Raw genomic sequence first — 19,014 nt, forward strand, 5'->3', positions numbered from 1 at the left:
CATATGCAAACTTAAGACGGGCCTTGACATGTGCTGGTTTAAGCAGGGGAACCTTTCGTGCCATGCATGATTTCACATCATGACGTCTTAGTGTATTACCTACAGTAACCTTGGAAACGGTGGTCCCAGCTCTTTTCAGGTCATTGACCAAGTCCTGTCGTGTAGTTCTGGGCTGATTCCTCACCTTTCTTAGAATCATTGAGACCCCACGAGGTGATATCTTGCATGGGGCTCCACTCCGATTGAGATTGACCGTCATGTTTAGCTTCTTCCATTTTCTAATGATAGCTCCAACAGTGGACCTTTTTTCACCAAGCTGCTTGGTAATTGCTCCGTAGCCCTTTCCAGCCTTGTGGAGGTGTACAATTTTGTCTCTGGTGTCTTTGGACAGCTCTTTGGTCTTCGCCATGTTACAAGTTAAAGTCTTACTGATTGTATGGGGTGGACAGGTGTCTTTATGCAGCTAACGACCTCAAACAGGTGCATCTGATTCAGGATGATACATGGAGTGCAGGTGGACTTCTAATGGGCAGACTAACAGGTCTTTCAGGGTCAGAATTCTAGATGATACACAGGTGTTCAAATACTTATTTGCAGCTGTATCACACAAATAAATTGTTAAAAAATCATGCATTGTGATTTCTGGATTTTTCTTTTTAGTTTATCTCTCTCACAGTGGACATGCACCTACGATGAAAATTTCAGACCCCTCCATGATTTCTAAGTGGGAGAAATAGCAAAATAGCAGGGTGTTCAAATACTTATTTTCTTCACTGTACATGTATATATATATATACATGTATATATATACTATATATATATGTATATATATACTATATATACATGTATATATATATATATACATGTATATATATATGTATATATGTGTGTATATATGTATATATATACATATATATGTACATATATGTATATAGTATATATATATGTGTGTATATATATATGTATATATATATGTATATGTGATATGTTCTCCAGGTATATCAGCATTTTTCACAGAGATTGTTATTGTACTTTCAGAAACTTAAACCTTGGGAAGCTCATTTTAGTATCGGATGAAGGAGCGTCACAGGAATGTGAGATGTCTGGGAAGTGTTTAATGTGGGCGATGTTGGAATGCTGTCATCTCTCAGCATTCAGTAGACTTCACATCACTCGAGCAGAGGCAGATAACTGGACAGAAAAGGAAGAATAATGGGAGATAAATGGCAAGGTAGACTATAACACTGCTGTAGTAGAGGCCTACAGACCAGTTCATTTAAGTCAAATTGCACTAAGGTGGCTTCCTTCCTTGTCATCAGGATATTGATCCATCCATTTTCTGTTCCGCTTATCCTCATGAGGGTCGTGGGCATGCTGGAGCCTATCCCAGCTGTCTTCAGATGAGAGGCGGGGTACACCCTGGACTGTATATGTAGTGGTTAATTGGTTGCATACCCTTAATTATTAATGGAAGATGCAGCATAGAAAACCTGTTTACAACTTTCTAAATACGTATTTTAACATTATTAGAGCACTCTCAACATGAACTAACACCCCTATAGTCACCTTTACACTCAATCATTTTCTACCGCTTATCCTCACGAGGGTCACGGGGGTGCTGGAGCCTATCCCAGCTGTCTTCAGGCGAGAGGCGGGGTACACCCTGGACTGGTCGCCAGCCAATCACAGGGCACATATAGACAAACAACCATTCACACTCACATTCATACCTATGGACAATTTGGAGTCGCCAATTAACCTAGCATGTTTTTGGAATGTGGGAGGAAACCGGAGAACCCGGAGAAAACCCACACATGGGAGAACATGCAAACTCCACACAGAGATGACCGAGCGGGGAATCGGACCCAGGTGCTGGTGATGTAACTTTGAGCCAGCTACGTACATACTGACCCTTTAATGAATTAACATTAAGTGCAGTTTGAATTTGGTAGGTAGTGTGAAATAACACTGTAGTTATCCACAAATTAAAAAATAGATATATTTTAACAAAAAGTGCAAAGATTATTGGTACATGCTATACGTATCTGGCTGTGTCAGGCTGGCTTATGAGACAGCCCAATTGTCAAGGCTTTGAGAAGTAGGGAGTATAGTGACCTCTCGTGGCTGCCTCCATTATTCTTTTTGGGACCCATCCTGCTGCTGCAATACAGTAGAACAAAGTTCCATGTGAGTGAATGTTTGATAGTGGTCAGAGAGGTAGGTGCAAATTGGCAGTCTCGTTTTCGTCAGTTTACCGCAGGGCAGCTGTGGTTACAGCTGGTTGTAAAGCCCCTTGTAAATCCATATATATAAAATTATGATTATTATTGGCTGCACAGCGCAAAAAGTGGTTAGCACGCTGGCCTCACAGCTAAGAAACCCGAGTTCAATTCCACCCTCGGCCATCTGTGTGTGGAGTTTGCATATTCTCCCCATACACGGTGGGTTTTCTCCGGGTAGTCTGGTTTTCTCCCACATTCCAAAAACATGCTAGGTTAATTGGTGACTCCAAATTGTCCATAGGTATGAATGTGAGTGTGAATGGTTGTTTGTCTATATGTGCCCTGGGATTGGCTGGCGACCAGTCCAGGGTGTACCCCGCCCCTCGCCTGAAAACAGCTGGGATTGGCTCCAGCACGCCCGCGACCCTCATGAGGATAAGCGGCAGAAAATGAATGAATGAATGAATGAATGAATGAAGGATTATAAAGACTTGATGAAGGTATTTGGACCAGAATTTTATTTTGCCCCAAAACTTTATTCCAAAAAGTGGAATAAAAGGCTTAAGACTCCTGTAAAACATTCATTTAATCTACCGCTGAAAGGATACTAACAAATGGTTACACTCACACACTTCTTTTACACTGATTGCTCAACATTGGATTCAAGTAACTTCATCAGGTACTGCGCAATGTTACAATGCCAGTATTTGGAAATCCTGTTCATCAACTTTCCGAGTCGAGTCATATTACTGTAAATTACACATCACTTTTGCATTGTTAGGTGACAGTTCAATTGACACATATTGATAAGAGTGTGTTTGTATTGTACCCATTCTAGAGGTGGTCACCATTTTGTAGCTATAACAGCTGACACTTGTTTAGGAAGACAATCTTTAGGTCATGACTCACTATAGACTGGCTCTGGTCTAGTACAAATGTACAATGTGTTTGATGGGTTTGAGTTCAGGGTTTTTCCACACCAAACACATCCACACATTATGGACTTTGCTTTGTGCACCGGAGCAAAGTCATGCTGGAACAGTCAAAAGCCGCCCCTCTCATTTTTGATGTTTTTGACTGATTTTTTAAGGCACACTGAATATTTTATGTTCTTGGGCTATCAAGACATGGTACGGTATCTACCAAAAGAAAGATTAGAGACTAGTATTTCATCAGAAAATAAAAGTTTGTTTTTACCTTTTTCCGTTTAGTAATCAGCAGTAGAACATAGGGATGTTTCAGCAAAATATCAGTTCTCAACAAAAAAGGGAGCATAACTTTCACTTTGACACAAATTTAGCCATATATAGATTTGACCAAAATGTCTCCAAAACATAAACAACACAAAAAAAGTGGTTTTACATGAAATTATATATTTTTTACAACTATAACACCGTGAACTTTCCAATTTTAACATTTGCAACTGAACTATGTGTATGCAGGCATGACAATTTCTAGTCAATGCATAATATCCTTCGCACAGCACTGCCAGATACCTTTTCACTTCCTGGTTGCTGCAGAACATGTATTTCAAAAGCTCTTATTAATGCACTTCTGCCACCTTGTGGCCGTTCTTTCATTTTAAAGCTGCAGCAGACATGATCTTTTCTATTGTGCAGTTGTATCATCACCTCTAACTGAACCCATTCACGTCAGGTTTGTGTTATCATGATTGCACGGCGATCGATTTTAGTGATCGGCTTTGAAAGGCACAAAGACATGTTTTTTACAGAACTTGGCCTATACTAATCGGTGGATGATCTATCAGAGCATCCCTGCTTCACGCCATATAGTTTACATGTTGACACACAATATTGCACTTACTTACATTTTATTTCCAGTTTGTTCACTTTAAGTGTCAACATTTGTGAACGTTTTATCTTAAACATCCTTGACTCAATACAGATACGACCCTTTTGTATCGATACTGTCAATATTTGGATCGATCCACTCACCCCGAATGTAGCTGTGTTCTTCAACCTGTTGGTGGTGAAACATTGTACAGCTATCTGAAAGTTAAACCAGGAAACGGTCCCTTTGCCACAAGCCAGGAAATGCATCATCCACTGACTGACACATACACAATGTCACACCCCTCCTCACACACACAGGCAATGATATGACATCCTGCCCAGTTGTGTGCCTCCGCTGACTGCTGTGTCTCTACACCAGGTAAAGAACAGCCCTCTCCTTCCTGTTTTTAGACCCTTTAAGCTCATTTAAATATCTATGTGGTCTGTGCTAAATCAGTTAAATTCTTTGTACTTGTATTTTTTTGCCATTTCATGGACAGCACTTCAAATTTGGACATGTGGACAAGTTCAAATAAGTATAAATGGGCTGACATTCTAAATCAAGGAAAATCAGCATCATACTATTTATTGTTTATTAATTTATGTATGAGAAGTAGCCATTTATGTGATGCTGAAATGAAAGTCAGGTAAAAGTCTGAATCAACTATAACTCAGCTACAACTTTCAACAATACTCATCTTGTGATAGAAAGGAAAACTCCAATAATGCTTCTCACAGTGTGGCATGCCTCCCTAAGGGGCCCAGTGAACTGTACTGTACTGTACTGTAGTGTACTTTCAATACTCAACATGCAATTTGACTTTTGAATACGCTTGTATGTTGTCCATTTTGTTACATTTACCTGGTTTCAGTTTGAAGTGCAGTATATGCAGTACAGTGCATGGGGGGGGTGTGATAATGAATTCATGAAACATTTGGAGAGCTATTTGAAAAGAGTGGTAATGTAAGCACCGCTAATGCGGTGGAGTTCAGGAGAACTAGGAGGATTGTGGTTAAAAGCAACCCCAGACATCGGTGAGTTTGTAATTTTCATGCATGCTACACAGACAACCGCTTATTTACACAAAATATACACGTTGCTAACACGGTGAAATCTTCCACAAAAGAGTGCTGCAGAATGGGAAGGAGGGCGGACGTTCCCTGGCACGCTCATATAAGGACGTTTGGTTCCCTGTGACATCACAGAGAGCCACTGTTAGAAAAAACTCTCTGAAACCAAGCATTGAGAGCCATCCCAAACTTCTTTAAGGGCTCACTTCCAAATGCACAAACCTCATTATCTGAAACTTTGGCATCGTTTAACACAAGAATACAACATTCTAACTACATTTATAGGTCAGAAAAGTGGAAAACACATAATAGGTCTCCTTTAATTTAGACAAAAAGTACATAAAAAAATACATTTTAAAAATAATAATAAGCTGTATATCAAAAAAAATGTTGATGCGCTTAGTGACAAGTGTGACGTGTGTATTGAAAACACCACTATCACCACTTAGCTCAGCATATTTTACAGCTTACACGTTGGTCTCAAAGCACCTTAAAATAATGTCTACTTATTTATGTATGGTTCTTGTTATGAGGACCTGCAGACGTGTCTGGAGAAGCGTTTACAACAAAATGTCATGTATCTGTGCTTACAATATGCAGACACGTCCCTTACAAACTGGCTAAATGTGTACTGGTTACTTGGGAGGAGTGTGTTTCTATGTGTTATATTAATGGTTAAATCATATTAATTCAAATGATAATCCTGCCTTTACTGTAATTGCACATTTGGAACATGTTACTTGTTCAAGTTAAAGGAGTACATACTGAGTCTTTATACTAATGGTCATTTACTCGATTTGTTTGTATGTACCACACTTAGGAGGAAACACTTTTAGCACTTCATTATGTCTCTCAAGTGGCAGTAAGTGGCAGTGTGTCAAAGAAAAGGAAAGCCATCACCATGGAAGAGAAAACTAACATCATAAAACACGGTCGCCGATATTGTCCCCTGATTTGGTCCCAACTGCTTGACTGTTGCAACCATCATTAAGGATAAAGATTATAGAATTCTAATGAATGCCAGGGGGGTCATGGATTCCATGCACTGTTGCAAGGATATCTGGGATATAGGTTACTTTTCCAGACTAGCCTGTATATAACAATATTTTAATGGCCTGTAGTACAACTGCAAGGATAAAACTAAGGAGTTTTATTACTATAACTGTTTTATTTAATCTTTGTTTACTGTATTTTATATGGCCTCCATGTGTTCTGTGTACAGTGTGGGTAACTTAGGAGTTTAAGTACTACTAAAACTTATATCACAGACTAGGAACAGAACTTGTTGAAACCATCTGTGCATTCATCCCGGGGACCATCTGCATGAAAAAGTGAAGATAGTGAGTGTCTGCAGATGCAAGTTTAAAGTTATTCTGCAAACTAGTCTGTAACGGAGGCATGGCAGCTCACCTCAGTCCGCAGAGAGAAAGGTCAACCACTACAGGGTAAATGATTCTGACAGAAAGGAGGGGGGAGGACAAGGCAAAGGGGAGGCGTCCTTCTCCACATGGGGATTAGTGGAAGCTCCTTGGCTATTTGCATGTGAATGGATCCCGGTGCTGCTTTTAGCTACCAACACCCCCTCTCCTTCCCTCTCTTTGGCCGGCTCCTCACACTTCTCACATCAGGAACAAGCAGAGAGAGCATGAGGCAGTCGGAGAGGGAAAGATACAAAGGCAGTGTGTAGGACATCACCGTTGGTGTGGACAAACTTTGCTGAAAGGAAAGTTAAGAACCCCAAAACCACAAGAAAGTTCCACCAAACTGTCGTTTTTGAAGGCCGCTAGAGTATCACACAAGTGGGATGGTTGGTTGAAGGTAGGAATTTTCTTTTTGTTTCTTCGCATCCCCCATGGCGATCAGTGGGGTATACTCAGTCTCTGGGGCTAACAATGAAAGCTGACAGGACTGGTCCACTTTGGCGCTCAGAATGAGGGAGGAGGGGACGGGGCTGTTATGCAGGCCTCTTTGAAACTGTTGAATCAAGCAATCCTTAAAAGCAAGTTTATTGTAGCGTGCAAGACTTGCAGGCTGCTATAAATTTTGTCACTACTTATTTGTTTCCCCTCCCTTTCATCTATGCCAGGTACTGAAAAAATAATTTTGTTTAATATAAATGAAAACAAAAAGTATGTTTTGAGCAAAGGCACTGCTTCACACGACTGAAATTTGGGGCCATTTAAAACATTCTAGAGTCTGTTTCCTATGCTATCACTTGCAATTGTACTAGAGGACGTTTCGCCTCTCAACTGAGCAGGCTTCATCAGTTCATGATAAATGACTAGGTGGGATAAACATTAGTTGGACTTGAGCCGTCCAATTGAGATCGATTCAATGCCCTGAGAATACAATGGCTGACCAGGATGAATGAGAATATTCACAGGCATGTGTGCCAGTACCGTTTGATTAGCAGACCAGGGCTGTGAATGCACACCAGGACCAAGTTGGGGAACCAAAACTACCGGAGAAATTTCGGTCCACCTGTCAGCATAATACTAGTCCTAAGTGAGGCAAGTGTGAATGTCAACCTCACCCACGGACAAAAACACTGGATATGATGTAACCAAATGCGACGGTAACCGTGTGATGCATAGCAACATTCAACAGAAAGATAAAACCATCAAAAATAAGAGTTAAATGAAAGCCCAGAAGCCTGAATGATTCAGTATCTGGCTATCGACCTAATACCCGACTCTGTTCAACAAAGGGGTTGTGTTGATAATTACAGTTAGATGAAGTTGCCAGAAACACCTTCTCCTTTAGCACATGATCATTTATTCTCTTGTCAGCTGGTGAAAAAATCATCCATAGGAAGTAAAGTCCTTTGAGTGTATGTGACTAGAATGATGTCTTCCGGTTGTTTTGGAGGCGTGAGGTCATCGGTCACATACACTGTCCAAATGAGGAACGACTTTATTCATATGCTTAACCATCAGCATTATTTGGTCCGCTGACACCAAGTATGTTTTTAAATGTTGTGCTTTGCAAACCCTGAATACTCTTTACACACTACATTCCCGGGAGCAATCGAGAGAGATATGGTGCCTTTCTCAAAGATACCAATCAAACTTGGAGCCCTTTGCTGAAAAGCCGCCATACAGAGATTCAAAACTGAAAACATAATGTCTAATTTCGTAACATTTTATCAATGAAACATATTTTTTGTTGAAAGGAACACAACACTGCAGGAAGGAAACAGCAGTGTCTGGAATTGGAGTCTGGATGGGGGATAACGGGATGATGATGGTGAGAGGGGAGCGAAATGCAGCCATACTTTAACATTCTGTAATGCTCGATGAGACACACAAAAACCAGACTCAGACATCGGAACAAAAGGCTTTTATTGCGTGTTTGAATTAGTTAACAACGAGCACAGTAATCCCTAAAAAAAAATAGGGACTACTAAAACTCAAGTTTGAACTCAACTCTCACTTTCCGTCAACTACTCATTCTGTTCACTCGACATGAGTCTTTAATGGGTGAGTGCAAAGGTGTAAAGGTGACTATAGGGGTGTTAGTTCATGTTGAGAGTGCTCTAATAATGTTAAAAACATATTTAGAAGGTTGTAAACAGGTTATCTATGCTGTATTCCATTGATAATTCAGGATCTGCAACCAATTGACCGCGATAAACGAGGGATTACTGTACATTAGCTTTACTGTCCAATGAGATGCATTACTTACCAAAGTCTCTATTTGGTTGACATGTAAACCAGGGGTTCCCAGCTGCATACCAAGCCATCCACGTGATATGAGGCTGTCCATAAAGGATTATAAAAATAAATACAGTATTTACTTCCATTAATCTGACAGATTTTGACAAAGACCGCAATTTTGCATGGACCCCCTCTCCCATTTTGCAGTGTCATCCCACTAACTAAGGGAGAGACAAGGCGGATACTGTATAATGTGGACTGAAATCCATCATAGTGACTGTTATTGCCATGTATGAAGATGCATCGCACAAAATCTGGCCTCTACACTTGAGCCATCCATCACAGTGAATGAGTGCACACACCATTTATGACTCAGTATTGAAGCAATGGACAACTTTTCAAATCTCTAAATGTGAAGGTTCCTAATAGTAAATCCTTTGTATTATGTGCGTGGGTGCAGCTGATTAGAGTGATAAAGTTGCGCAATTCTGGCTATGATATTCTGGTCAAACCACTTGATCATACTGTAGATGATATTGAAACTCCAGTTCAACTCTTGGTCTGATGCTGGTGTTAATCATGTCATGACTCATGCTGTGCCCTATCAATTCATGCTGAGTGTCAGACTTCAGTGCCTTGGGGGAAATGTGTTGCATGAGTTGGGTTTGAGTCTTGATGTCATCGTCTGTTGTTGACAAGAGTTTGGATTTACGGTAGGCTACCTTTGTCTGTGTCCAATCCCAGAATCAATTTGTCATATTTTTACATGGTTTCCACCCCAGACTGTATTTTGAACCACATGGCAACAACCTACAATTCCTGAACTAATCAGTAGATTATTTGGGGGAAATTGTAAAGCTGCACTATAGTAATTCTGTCAAACATGGGAAGGACCATTTTGAGGGTGTACTTGGATTCCGCCTCCCAATATTGCACTCACACCAATTATGGGCTTGTTTGGTCATGTTGTCACTTGTACAGAGCTGTAGTATTGCAATTATTATGGCTTTATGGATTATTTCTTTTTTTTATTTCAAATCACATTACAGTCACTAGATGATTCAGCTGGTGATGTTTGCAGATGACATTGTGATTTGTAATGAGAGTAGTGAACAGGTGGAGGAGATGCAAAAAGAGTGGAGGTTTGCCCTGGAAAGGAGAGGGTGTGAAGAGTATATGTGTGTGAATGAGAGGGACCCAAATGGAAGAGTGAGGTTACAGGGAGAAGAGATACAGACGAATTTTAAGTACTTGGGGTGAACAGTTCAGAACAATGGAGACTGTGAAAAGGGAAGAAGGCAGGCAAGATGGAACGGGTGGAGAAAAGTTTCAGGTGTGATGTGTGATAGAAGAGTTTCAGCTAAAATGAAAGGGGATGAAGTCAGAGGGGCCAGATTGAGATGGTTGGGACATGTCCAGAGGAGAGATAGTGAATATATTGGTAGAGGGATGCCAGGTAGGAGGCGTAGAGGAAGACCAAAGAGGTTTATGGATGTAGTGAAGGAGGACATGAGGGTAGTTGGTGTGAGAGAGACAGATCCAGAAGACAGGGTTGGATGGAGGAGATTGGTTTGCTGTGGCGACCCCTGAAGGGAAAAGCCCGAAGAGAAAGAAGATCAGCTGTTGTGCCATCTGACACTTTCTGACAATGAGTGGCATAAAATTGCCCCCATTCTCACAGTGATGCAGTGATGTTTTGGGGGTTTTGGTTTTTGTGCATGCACAGCCATTTTCAACTCTCAGATGGATTATGATCCAGGCTTTAACTTGGCCGCTCCAGAACACTATTTCTTGTGTAGTGTAGATACTGAACTATTTTAAGTCATTGCCATGTTGTTATTGTCATATTCGTCATATTCCGAATTCAAACTTTGAGATTGTTCTTAACATTTCTTTTTAGTCATTTTTAGTTTGTTCCTATCCACATGCTTCTCCAATTGATAGTTTTTTTTCCTCAAGCACTGACAGGCTTTTTATTTACTTCTGCATTTTCCTATATTTACCAATGTCTTACAAATTAGTTTTTTTATTTTATTTTGTTGTGTCGTTGGAAAGCGATGGTGACAAGAGAGAGACTGGTCAGTGCAGCCCTAACAAGCCGCAGCTTGAAGGTTGTTTTGGAAGTTTTTTTTAATTTGTGCCACATCAACATGTAGTAACTACTCAGGCACATCACTGCTCTGGGTCACTCTCTCTGTCTCCCTGCTTAACATCTGAATGCTTGCGAGGCGATCCGGTGTGCATGTGCTGGTAGCGAGCATGCCAGGTTTTAGGGACTGGGCTCTCGGCTGGAGCTTGCAGGTTGCTTGCCTGGAGGACGGCGAGGCATACGGGCTTGTGCAGTGTTCAAAATGTTGGTCATTCTCTGGGAAGGAAGGGCACTACTCATATTTTTTTTTTCTAATATTCTCACGATTGCCTGGAAACGTCCCAAAGATCGACTAGTAGCTCAGGACGGATGGGATGGTGACCCCTACTATATATTTTGTACTTTAAAATGTGTTTAATAAGTGTGTGAGACCTTCAGAGCTGACTCAACTATGGTGCGTGGAAGGATTGCTGGGAAAATTGCAAAATTTCAACTCTTGAGGAAAACGTCAGTAAAGCATTAAGGCATAAATTTGTAAAAATAGTGGTCTTTCTAACAATTCGGCTGTATTATCATATCAGGCTCTTATTTTGTAGACCAGGCTCACCTGCCTTTGCAAATTTTGTGAGCAGCGCAGTCTGGTGCAGAACCACACAACCACGCTTCAATCCTCTCACCTACGCAAGTGGCAAAGAGGGAGGAGATAAGGCGTGAGAGGGTTTAACACAGCCGAGTGTTATCTTAACCAATCAAATGAACGCCTCTCATTGCTTTTTCCGCACCTTTGCCACGCTGTTTTGTCACAAAATTGTGGGTTGCGCCACGCTCCGCCACCCTGCACCGCAAAGTTAGTTAGCCCATAGTCATAAATTATTGCCAGCTTATGGTGAATGAGATGTGTTTCCGCATCTTTCAGGTTCTAAGTTAGCATGCAGTAATTTGTTGATTCAGTAGATGTCCAGTATGATTAATTATCCGGTATATGAGCATGTGGCCTTTTTTTTTTTAAATCTTTGTCACTCTGTGAGCTCTCAATAAATGGCACTTAACTCAGAAATGCAACGATATCAAAAACATACTGTAGATTTGAAAGTTGTTATGAATAATTGACATTTGAAGAAAACTATCCATCCATCCATCGTCTATACTGCTTATCCTCACGAGGGTCGCAGGTATGCTGGAGCCTATCCCAGCTGTCTTGGGGCGAGAGGCGGGGTACAGCCTGGACTGGTCGCCAGCCAATCACAGGGCACATATAGACAAACAACCATTCACACCCACATTCATACCTATGGACAATAGGAGAACATGAAGAATCGAACCCAGCTCTTCCCAATCTCCTAACTGTGTGGCATATGCGCTAACCACTTGACCACTGTGTGTTGAAGGAAACGAGCTAAAGGTTTTTTTAATCACACGGAGTCCAAGAGTATGTATGCGTTTCCTCTTTTTTGTGTTCTTAGTAAATCAGAGTGTCACTCTGCTGTGTGTGAGTGTTTGAGTCTGCCTTTTTGTATTCTTAGTAAATGAGTTTGTGTCAGTTTGTCTAAGTCAATCTGACACACTGTTTGCTTTTCACATACGTTACAAGTCATTACACGGCCTCCCTGAGAGGGTTTGTGTGCGTGTCATTGTTGACTTTGTCTCCTATACATATGTGTGTACTACTGTGTGAGTACTCCTTTTGCTTTATCGTTTTAGAAAAAAAATAACAGTACTGACTAGTATATCTAGTTTGTGTAGTGTATATATTCTAAACTATAGGCAAATCTACTTAAGGCACATACTGTACATTTATGGTAAAAACATACACTACTTGTCAGAAGGATTCCTCTGGAGGAAAAAGCTACATTTTTAAGTGGTGGATGGTCCAGGTTTAGGTAAGTCTAAATTTGGTCAGCGCTTCGGTGAAGCCCAGACTCTTTATGTTTCCCTTACTGTCTCTACTCATGAGGATTAGCTGTGTTCCAATGGTTTGACACTTGGGTATTTTTAGCTGATTAAATGATGCAGACTAACGCTGCTGTATTTTCTCTGTGTGTGTTTGTGTGTGTCTTGTCGAGAAGACCCCAGAATAATGGTTGTTATATCGCTTCATACATAAACTTCATACATTCTCAACCACGTGCTTCAGACATGCATGTTTCAGATGACTTTATCATAGTTGGAACTGAGAGTATGTGTAACCACACACACACACACACACACACACACACACACACACACACACGTATACACTCAAGCTCCAATCCTCTTACATCACAGACCAGACGATAGACACAGACTTTACACAAACACTTGTGACACTTGACTGGTCAGGTAAACCTACAAGTGTGTGTGTGTGTGTGTGTGTGTGTGTGTGTGTGCCAATTATACTGTAGTTCCTTGAGATGCAAGCATTGGTATGTTCCATGTTGGCAGTGCTGGATTAAGAAAAGGATTAAGAAATCTCATGCGCTCATGCTAAATCATGAGTGTTAATCAGACCTTGAGAACATTAGAGGTTCAATTGACAGTTTGTGGATTACTTAGATTACATCATCGTATAATTTCCATAATTGGCCATGACGAAAAGTGCAGTGTTTGTGTGACGACATGCAGAAAAAAGGGCCTATCTCTCTCAAACAAATATGTCTAAATCTGTGCTATTATTCATAATCTATCTACCTCACAGGTAGGACTCAATGTGCTGATTAGGCAGTATGATTAATCTGATTAATTTGCTGTGACCACCATTTGTCTCAAATTTGCCTGAAATGCCAACATCCTGAATGGATGACATGTCAGGTGAGTATGCTGTCCATGCAAGTACTGGGATGTTTTCATTTTCCAGGAATTGTGCACAGGGGCTGTGCATTATCATGCTGCAATATGAGGTGATACTTGCTGCAGACATGAAATACATGAAATGTATTGTACTCAACATGCAGTTTAACTTGGATACAGTTTTATGCTCCACAGAGCTCCATTTTGTTGCATTTTCCTGGTTTCAGATCAGATTAACATTTACAGGTGTGATCAGTTCCTCCATAGCATTTCAAATCATTTCTGTCTGCCGGGGGTTGGGACCACTGGGCTATGGCATGGGTATAGGCGCGTATGTTATGGACAACAAACACAAGTGACGATTGCAAGCATGTTTGGGATGCTCTGGATCTGGAATATGGCATTTTGAGGCAAATGGTGCCTGATGTTGGTTGTTGGATTCCCCCACAGATTTCAATTAAATGACACATGTGGGCTTTTATTGGGGCCAGCCTAAGGCACACCTGTGCTGTAACCATGCTGTTTAAGCAGCATCTTGATGCCACACTGTGAGGTGGCTGGATTATGAACCATGTCATTCTCAGACAACCAAAATATGAATTTGGCACTAATTTCTACATCTATGTCTACGTTGTGTTTTGAACCATAGAAAGTAGTGGAGAGCTGAACACAGACGGATCTACACCGATGGAGGAGACAGAGGAGAAAGAAAGCGGCATCATGGGAGAAGAGCAAGTCATAGAGGACAAGAGTGAAGAACAACTAGAGAGTCCCCACACCCAGAATTCCATCAAAGAAAATGAATCAAATGGTGTGGAAGCCCATACGGAGGTGGAGGAGAAGCAAAAGGAGAAAGGAATGGAAGAAGGAGAGATGAAGAAAGAGGTGGAACCAGAGGCCGAGGTGGAGATGGAGGTGTGTCAGTCGGTGCCAGGACTGCAGATGAGCTTTATTCGTAGCAGTGACTTGTTTGGCTATGTGGGCATTGAGGCAGTGCTGGACCAGATGAGGCGCAAGACCATGAAGGCTGGCTTTGAGCTCAACATCATGGTAGTCGGTGAGTGTGAAATATTCGGTTTATTGATTTTTTTAAATTTCTATTATGATTATTTTAACATTTCCTTAATTGAAATCGTTATAGAATGGTTTCCGCCATACTAGTAAATAAAATTGTTCATTTTTACCAGCATGAAACTATAATGACAGTTAAAAAATAAAGTATTAGTACTAGGCTAGCTGTTTATAGGTGTTGTATAAGGGTTATATCTGCAATGAAAGTAACTGTTGTAAATGTCGGTTCAGCTGATGAAACCTCTCCTTCTCTCTTTAATTGCCATTGCTTACTTCACAATCCAGGTTTTAGTCCTAAATATGCCTCACGCACTTCTGAAACACATTTAAAGGATAATATAAGACGATCAATGAACAGATGGACCCATAAAGCTGTGGCAACTTCAGAGAGTTAAATATAACAATCGTTGATCATCAATCGTGATTGTGGATTATTATTAAATTCATATTATAGTAATTCAATAATAATTCTTACCTTCTTAATCAATATGCTTGCACATGCAACTTTCTTTGGCTCCATGGTGGGTTATTCTGCAGCCATGATCAATAAAAAAAGCAGAGTCTTGTGTACAACTGTGCCAGTTAGCAAAGAACAACAGAATCAACTGCTGATTACATCATAGACAGGCGACATTGCTGGGGTACAACCCTCAGAACTTTTACAGGATCAAGACGGCCGAGGTTAAGAATCATGACAGCATTTTTCTTTAAATAAAGTACGTAGGTGCCTTGGTTAACGTCATTAAATCATTCCAGAACATTCAACTCAAACTGAAACGGACTCTAACCAAAACAAATTTTCCCGTAGAAAATAATGTAAATCCATTGAATCCATTCGAGACATCCAAAAATGTTGACACAAAACACACTTTATAGGCCTTTATTATAGTTTTATGTGAAGTAAATGATGCAAGAATAATTATGAACTGCACATTTAACATCACTTTTGCCTAGTTTTTTGGGAGACAAACCTGCAAAACCACCAGTTAAGAAAATAACACAAAATAAACACATTATTATCAGAGGTATTGCACCCGTGTCCATCACCTTTCTCTTTTGTGCGGTCGTTTTGTTAAATCGCACAGCAAATCTGACATAAACAAATGCTCTTGCTCTAAAATGGTGCCCGCAGCCCACAGTGTGTGCAAGTATCACAAGATTTTGTCTTTGACCTGTGATCTAAGATGGCGGTGTAAATAAAAAAGATGGTATTTTAGACGATAAACAAGCATGCAAACACAAGCCAAGGCAAAATTTGAGCAAACATTTTGGAAGCTAACCAGGATCAACATTACCGTACAGTGTCCTACGGTTTTTCTCATAAAAAGGGTAATTAATGAATTCCAGGGGCCCAAAAATATTAACAAAAACATTTTTATAGAAAAGAATTATGTACTTTGAAGCAGGGAAGGAAGGGGAGAGGGAAATTTACCCCAAGTTCTTTACTGAATTCATAGTGTTTCCTTACCAAAGCCACAACTTTCTTTGGCCCCATGGTGGGTTATTTTGCATTTGTACTCCTTGAATAAGAGCAGTGATGTCACCAATGCATGGGATGCTTTTTTGGGGCACATTATTCCACAGAAATATATGAGGGCAAATTGACTTTTTTAAGTTTAAAGTTTGGCCGTACGATAAATGAGACAGCATCGAAAATGGGGTCAAAATTTTTTGCGAATATTTTCATTGAAAACCCAATCATACGAAAATTAGAATCTAGCACTCTTCATCACATGGAAAACATGTTTTATTGTGCTAAATAATGTTTTTTATTGACTTTCTGTTGATATGGAAAGGTAGTGACACAGTAGGTTTCAAGTTTTGCGGTTAGAAATAAACACACTAACTTTTATCTATGTTGTTTCTGCAGGTCAAAGTGGTCTGGGGAAATCTACATTAGTCAACACTCTTTTCAAGTCTAAAGTCAGCAGGAAGTCCTGCACACCAAACTACGAGGAGAAAATCTCTAAAACAGTCAAGCTGCAGTCAGTCAGCCACAGTGAGTCTCTCTCACACACACACACACACACACACAGCTGATGTATCTGTCTGTTTGCCTGTATTCAACCCACAGTCTAAGAATGTAAGTGCATTTTACAGCCCTTTCTTTTAAAAAGAAAATCTTCTGTCTTGCTCCTTAAAGATCTGTAAATACATGTCCAATCTATAGTACACATACTGAATGATAGATAACAGGAGCACAATTGTCAAGGAACCTTCAGCCATGCAGAAATATAACCATAACATCAGGCACTCAAGGAGGTCAACGACGCAGTGAAAAGCCTAGATATGGTCATGAAACTGAAACAATGTCAGTATTCTTTGGTACTATTAGCAGCATTAGTGAGTGATGGGATAATCTGTAGAACTTTATAGTGTAGAAAGACTGACTCAGTGCTTCTCGATTTGTCCCTAAGGGACAGACATTTTTTTGTCCCCCAGATTTTATTACTATTTGAAATATTAGAGAAACTGCTTTTTCTTCAAGATTGCATGTTGAGTACTAAATTTGTACACGTTGGTAGGTCTGCATTGAAATGAAAGCCTCTTGTCCCCCCACCCCGTGACAGTTCCCCAAGTCCCCCAGTGGGACCCGCCCCACTATTTGAGAAACCCTGCTTCGGGGACAACCTGAGAGGCATTTAATAGTGTCTTCGCCTCTTGTTAAGTCCTCTTGCCTGTGTAAGTACAAATGGTGGAAACGTCCCTCCACTCCAGCTCCAGATCTGGAATTACAGATCTGCAGGTACTGACTAGAACCATTCCCAAGTCGGTGCAGTTTGAGGCCAGCGTCTATAAATTGAGAACATTTTTTGGACGTGAAACACAGTTGTGCAATTGTGTCCCTCCAGCAACTGTAAAGTCCATTATAAGCTTAGTTTATTTAAGAGTGTGTGTGTCTGTCCATCTGTGGGAAATGACAAACCGTTACCTATCATGACAGTTTACTGACTCTGTTTATGTAATGTGCTGCTAAAGAAAAGTGATTGACAGGTGCTTGGTAGCCCAGCCAATCTCAGCCAACACTTGGATGTTTCGACCAATGAAGACACTTTGCGTACCTTACCTTTGACTTGTAGACCAGTCTAGACAGTGCATGTGGTGCTTTATTGCAGGTTAGCGTAAATCTTAATGATTCAGGTACCAGATGTTTGCTCTCCTGCTTCCGCTGAAAGGAGATTCCTTAGCGCTTACTCAACATGCCAATGGACTTAAATGATAGCCTTTGCTCCTCTGCTCAGCATCCATCCAGCATGCACATGTGAGAGTACACATGATCCTGATTCTGACAAGCTGTTGAAGTAAAATAATAGTTTTTGACTTAGATAAACAAAATATAGAGAATTGTTTTGCTTGTGCAGGGCTGCACGGCGGATGAGTGGTTAGCGCGCAGTCCACAGAGCTAGGAGACCCGAGTTTGATTCCACCCTCGGCCATCTCTGTGTGGAGTTTGCATGAGCCTCCCCGTGCATGCATGGGTTTTCTCCGGGGACTCCGGCTTCCTCCCACATTCCAAAAACATGCTAGGTTAATTGGCGACTCCAAATTGTCCATAGGTATGAATGTGAGTGTGAATGGTTGTTTGTCTATATGTGCCCTGTGATTGGCTGGCGACCAGTCCAGGATGTACCCCGCCTCACCCGAAGACAGCTGGGATAGGCTCCAGCACCTCCGCAACCCTCTCGAGGATAAGCGGTAGAAAATGAACGAATGAATGTTTTGCATGTAATGGACATATGTCTCATGTGAATTATGTTCTAGTGATTGAAGAAAAGGGGGTGAAGATGAAGCTGACAGTGATTGACACTCCAGGATTTGGAGACCAAATCAACAATGAAAACTGGTAAGTTGCATGAAAGCTAAAGCCATGAATAGAACATGCATGCTGCATTTATGTCCCAAAATGACTATTTGTAAATATTGTTTTTATTTACTCCAATACACTAGATCCCCGCTTTTGGTGAGGGTTTATCTTTCAGCACCACCAGTGAATGGCGCAAATTTCTTGAGTAATCACGACATTGATAACATTTTTGACACACCTACATTTGAACTATCAACTATATTTGTTTATTACTTGTGTGAATTTACAAGCTATGAAGTGACAAGCCTTGAGTTGTGAGCATGTGTTTTACATGTCTTATTAATTACGTTAAGAAAGGTGTTGGTTATCCTGCTGGTGAATGCGGATCACATCCCAGTCCTGTCCTGAATCCGCTACTGCGTATCCAGTTCAGGTTCATGAGCAAGCTGCAGTCGATCCCTATTCACACACAAAGTCTCATTTATGGACAATTTAGAGTCTCAGACAGGCACATGCACAGGCATTGTGGGGGGGGCGTGTA

The 19,014-nt window shown here is 40.8% G+C and overlaps 1 protein-coding gene and 1 long non-coding RNA gene across 7 annotated transcripts in view; one reads left to right on the top strand and one right to left on the bottom strand.

Moving 5' to 3' along the window:
• The window catches only part of septin12 (septin 12), a 65,429-nt gene that overhangs the window by 38,201 nt on the left and 8,214 nt on the right, over positions 1–19,014 (top strand). For 4 of the 6 annotated variants that reach the window (XM_058048306.2, XM_058048305.2, XM_058048307.2 and 1 more), the window contains 3 exons: positions 14,247–14,654; positions 16,539–16,667; positions 18,431–18,512. In XM_058048306.2, the coding sequence (XP_057904289.2) occupies positions 14,247–14,654; positions 16,539–16,667; positions 18,431–18,512 (619 nt within the window). Of the gene's footprint in view, positions 1–4,257; positions 4,395–6,646; positions 6,905–14,246; positions 14,655–16,538; positions 16,668–18,430; positions 18,513–19,014 lie in introns of those variants that run through there. The other 2 variants (XM_058048311.2, XM_058048309.2) reach the window with 2 other exon arrangements.
• Positions 987–4,230, bottom strand: LOC144901908 (uncharacterized). Its single transcript, XR_013630072.1, has 3 exons — positions 4,178–4,230; positions 1,269–1,424; positions 987–1,191 (listed from the first exon to the last, which is right to left on the bottom strand). It is a non-coding gene; the product is annotated as an uncharacterized LOC144901908 (long non-coding RNA).

The sequence above is a fragment of the Doryrhamphus excisus genome, linkage group LG16, assembly GCF_037039965.1.
Source record: "Doryrhamphus excisus strain RoL-2023G ecotype Guam linkage group LG16, RoL_Dexc_Guam_v1.1, whole genome shotgun sequence".
In the NCBI taxonomy this organism is placed as follows: Eukaryota; Metazoa; Chordata; class Actinopteri; order Syngnathiformes; family Syngnathidae; genus Doryrhamphus; species Doryrhamphus excisus.